The 4607-nt window shown below is 42.8% G+C and overlaps 1 protein-coding gene across 1 annotated transcript in view; it reads left to right on the top strand.

The window, feature by feature from the left end:
* Positions 1-819: 819 nt before the first annotated feature.
* The window catches only part of LOC107096215 (CUGBP Elav-like family member 1), a 68004-nt gene continuing 64216 nt past the window's right edge, over positions 820-4607 (top strand). Inside the window, exon 1 of the mRNA XM_015392785.1 lies at positions 820-1296. Within this exon, the coding sequence (XP_015248271.1) occupies positions 1226-1296 (71 nt within the window). The 5' untranslated portion in view covers positions 820-1225. The remainder of the gene's footprint in view (positions 1297-4607) is intronic.

Below are 4607 nucleotides of genomic sequence, written 5' to 3'. Positions count from 1 at the left end.
GAACCCACCTCGGGAACTGGTCTGCAGTTAGCGCGGTCCGGTTATGTCTATCTCGGTTCAGTTCAGGTTGTTTCCGTTCACACACGACAAGTTATCTCCGTTACTGAGCTCGGGCTGGTCTCGGCTCAGTTTTTTAAGGGTAGTGTAAACTGGGTAAGAATGAAGCAGAATGAGGAAAAAGGGGTCCCTATGTCCTCCAGCAGTCTAAGCCTATAGCAGCAGAACTATAGAGATAGATCAGGATAAGTTAAGTGCTTTGGATGAGGTAATAATGAAAAATCTGCTGTTCTTTGGGTATTTTAAATCTGTTTATATTATTATTATATTATATCTGAGTTACAGTCTTCAGTTGAAAGAATTCTCAGCACAGAATCAGGTAGGTTTGCACTTAGATGGAATTGACTTGGTGTTGATTTTGCAGACAAATTAGATCTCAGTTCCTGTTTTCTTGTTGACCCTTTTTGTGAAATGTTGGGTGGATTTAGAGGAGGATAGTACCCAGGAACATTTACTGATCCACCTTTGCTTTTATAAAACAAGTCATTTTAAAGTTTGATGTGCTTTTTTAGCTCCTCTGCAGTAATGATATTTTGAAGCAGCATTACTCCTACCTGAGAACAGAGGTACGTTCCTCAGGTTCCTTCACTGATTGACAGACACCAGGCATAGACGTCTATGTGCAGCAACCGAAGTTGAAAGGCACAACCGGCACAGCTGTGCATTTAAAAAAAATGAATTTAGTGGAATAACAAAGGAAAGAGAAGAACGGGGCACATCAGGCCTTTTCCAGGGATTAGGATCTGACCAGAGGGCAACATGGCTCCTCTATTCACTGTGTGCCCAGCCGGCCTTATCGCCATCAGTCTGACATTCTGTTTATCTGACGCTGCAGACAAATCTGCTAGCCTGAGAGAAACAGACACAAAGAATATGGATGATCAGCAGTTTAGCTGTGGAGGCCCCGGAGCCCATCGCTCTCGCTTACCCAGCTTTCCCAGCAGCCCTCAGTGTTCATCTGGGGTTTGGCCCAACAGCCACAGTTTGAGGATATGCTTTTCTTTTTCAGGGTTTCTTATATCTGGTGCATTAAACTCCAGTTGGTGGATATTTAAAGTCGATATATTCAATCGGCATCACTGAGCTGAAGCCTTGGAGTCCCTATAGAGACGAGAAGCAGGGTTACGTTTTTACACCTAGGGTGACAGAAGACCAGGAGCCTGCTACCATGGCGTCTTTTCAGTTGGATTTTCTTCCAGAAATGTTGGTGGATCATCACTCTTTGGACGCTGCTCCTGCGTAAGTCCTCTCTGTGTGTCATCAGGAAGCGTTTAGATGCATTCTCATCTAAAAGAGTTTTTTTAGGCATCACTTGTTCACTTTCACTTTGTCACAAGTTTCTCCTTCAGAAAACAGAGTTTGGAGCAGCGGTTAGTTGGTCGCATCTAAATATCTAAACATTTTGTCAGCTTGCTTTAGTTTTTTACAAATTAAAAGAGATTCATTAAAATCCTACATTTAAATGAATTTGTTTTTTTTTTTCTTAAAGACTTTGATGTTTATCAGCTCGATAAACAGATTTCTTTAACCTTCATGAAGATGAACATGGATCTAAATGACATGCAACATTTAGGAAAAAAAACATAATTACTCGAGTTTATTTGTTATTAAACACTCTCCAGCTCATTACCTCCATTAATGCATGGGGGGGGGGGGTTATACAGGGGAATGGGGACCAGTAAGCCCTACTAACTGGGACAGACCACAGTGCATCAACAGGAAACTGAACCATCCCAACGTCCGCATTAAAGCCTAGAGGATTTTCTTTTTGAAAAGAGCAAATATTTATTTTCTTCACTAACAAACTTTGCACATTTACTTCTTCTCTTAAGTCTGTGCTCCTCCCCTCATCACCTGCCTTCCTCTTCCTGTCATCCTTCTTTTCCTTCTAGTTTATAAAAGAAAGTAAAAAAGAAAACTTTTCCTTAATCCTCCTAAACCCAGCGGTGGCTGGTGGAGTTTTCTCAAGGGGGCGCTATAAATTAAAAATAGACGTAAAACCAATGAAAAGTATACTAAGTTTTCACACCAGTATATTTATATGAATGCCAACAAGAAACAAACATTATAAAACACTTTGTAAAAAACTAAACATCATTTCATGTCCAGGTTTACCTTTTGTCCATGAATCTTTCCCTTCTGAGGCTTTGAAGGTAAATCTGTGTTTTGCATGGTCCAAAATTGAGTCACAAACCTAAAATAATATATATCAGTTTAATAATAGAGAAGCTATTAATCAGATTTATAATTTTTAATATATAAAAAATGTTTCTGAGAATGTGTTTATTTAAGAGGAACTATACAAATGAACAAACATCTAGAAAAAGTCGACTATATTCTATTATTTTCCATGTGAATCCCAGATTGTTCATTCTTCTTTGCCTTTCTAAAAAGCGCTTTAAATCAGTCCTAGCTGTTATTATCCATGCTGGCTCAGATTGTGACCTTTGAAAAAGGAGGAGGGGGAAAGCAGGATACAGCGTTAGCCTCGCTACATGAAGTTAGCCTCGCTGCAGTTAGCCTCGCTGCATGTTGTTAGCCTCGTTGCATGTTGTTAGCCTCGCTGCAGTTAGCCTCGCTACATGAAGTTTGCCTCGCTGCAGTTAGCCTCGCTGCAGGCTGTTAGCCTCGCTGCAGTTAGCCTCACTGCAGTTAGCCTCGCTGCATGCAGTTAGCCCCGCTGCAGTTAGCCTCGCTGCATGCGCTTAGCTTCGCTGCATGTGGTTAGCCTCGCTGCATTAAGTTAGCCTCGCTGCAAGAGGTTAGCCTCGCTGCAGTTAGCCTTGCTGCATGCTGTTAGCCTCGCTGCATGCGCTTAGCTTCGCTGCATGTGGTTAGCCTCCCTGCATGCAGTTATCCTCGCTGCATGCGGTTAGCCTCCCTGCATGCAGTTATCCTCGCTGCATGCAGGTGCCCTCACTGCATTTGGTTAGCCTCGCTGCATGCGGTTGGCCTCGCTGCATTAAGTTAGCCTCGCTGCAAGAGGTTAGCCTCGCTGCAAGAGGGTAGCCTCACTGCATTTGGTTAGTCTCGCTGCATGCGGTTAGCCTTGCTGCATGAAGTTATCCTCGCTGCATGCGGAACATTTGCATTCATGGAGCCTAGATGGAAGTTCAACTGAAGAAATTATTACTTACTATCATCCTCTTCCGTCAAAGGCTAATCAGTTTTGAGCCACACCTCCAGCATCCAGAGTTCATCTTAAAGGGGTGATAGAATGATTGTATAGGGTATCTGCTCCTTCAGGTCTCTAAATAGGGTGTGTAACATTGGTTGGGCTGAAAATGGCATATTTGCTGTTATATGAGGCCTAATGCAGCCTGGTTAAAAGCCCTAGAATGAAACGACAGATTTTCTTCCTTCGATGGATGATAGTGAATATTTAGATGAGCTGTGCTCTGATTGATTGGTTTACAACAAGCCAAGCTGCTGAGCAAAGATGCACCATAGCAACAAGCTCTCACTCACTGAAACATCAAATTGTTGATATGGTAGGGTGACCAGACGTCCTCTTTTTCCCGGACATATCCTACTTTTCAGACCTAAAAAATGTCGGTGGGGATTTCAAAACTCAAAAACTTGGTTTTGCATTCTATGACCCCTTTAAACGGTTCTCCATTCCACATCTCCATCTGCTACCTAAAGCACAGGCAGTGGTTGCTCTGTCTGACTTGGATTCAGATGACCCTGTCCCCCCCCAGACCGCCTCTCCAACCAGCAGTCTACAGACTGACCAACTTCATCTATCTGCACTCCACCACCAGTTTCAGGCCTGGGGGGCAAACAGAGGTGTTCTCTACTCCTGTTAAAACATATCAAAGCAAAAATTCAGCGCTAATGTTTACTGTCGAGGTCTGAGCGCCAAAGACTAAAGTAATTGTATCAATAAATGTCTTCTAATTGTCTTTTTCTTTCTGTCGGAGTTTTTCAGATTGAAATAATCTGCACAAGATCGCAATGTAAACAGTGTAGGAAAGAAATGGTGCAAAAATAAATTAATATGGTAGTTATGTGTAAAAATAAATATGTGCAAAATGCAGAGGAACAGTGAGTTGTGTTTCTATTTCTATTCAGTTTATTTCTATAGCTCAGCATGTGTAGATCTCATCCTCTGCGTGTGTGGATCTCATCCTCTGCTTGTGTGGATCTCATCTTCTGCATGTGTGGATCTCATCCTCTGGATGTGTGGATCTCATCTTCTGCATGTGTGGATCTCATCTTCTGCATGTGTGGATCTCATCCTCTGCATGTGTGGATCTCATCCTCTGCTTGTGTGGATCTCATCCTCTGCATGTGTGGATCTCATCCTCTGCTTGTGTGGATCTCATCCTCTGCATGTGTGGATCTTATCCTCTGAATGTGTGGATCTCATCCTCTGCGTGTGTGGATCTCATCCTCTGCGTGTGTGGATCTCATCCTCTACTTGTGTGGATCTAATCTTCTGCATGTGTTGATCTCATCCTCTGCGTATGTGGATCTCATCCTCTGCTTGTGTGGATCTCATCCTCTGCATGTGTGGATCGTATCCTCTGCATCTGTATATCTCATCC

This window comes from Cyprinodon variegatus, unplaced genomic scaffold (assembly GCF_000732505.1).
Source record: "Cyprinodon variegatus isolate N-32 unplaced genomic scaffold, C_variegatus-1.0 Scaffold606, whole genome shotgun sequence".
Classification (NCBI taxonomy): Eukaryota; Metazoa; Chordata; class Actinopteri; order Cyprinodontiformes; family Cyprinodontidae; genus Cyprinodon; species Cyprinodon variegatus.
This window is presented reverse-complemented; position numbering and strand designations above follow the sequence as displayed.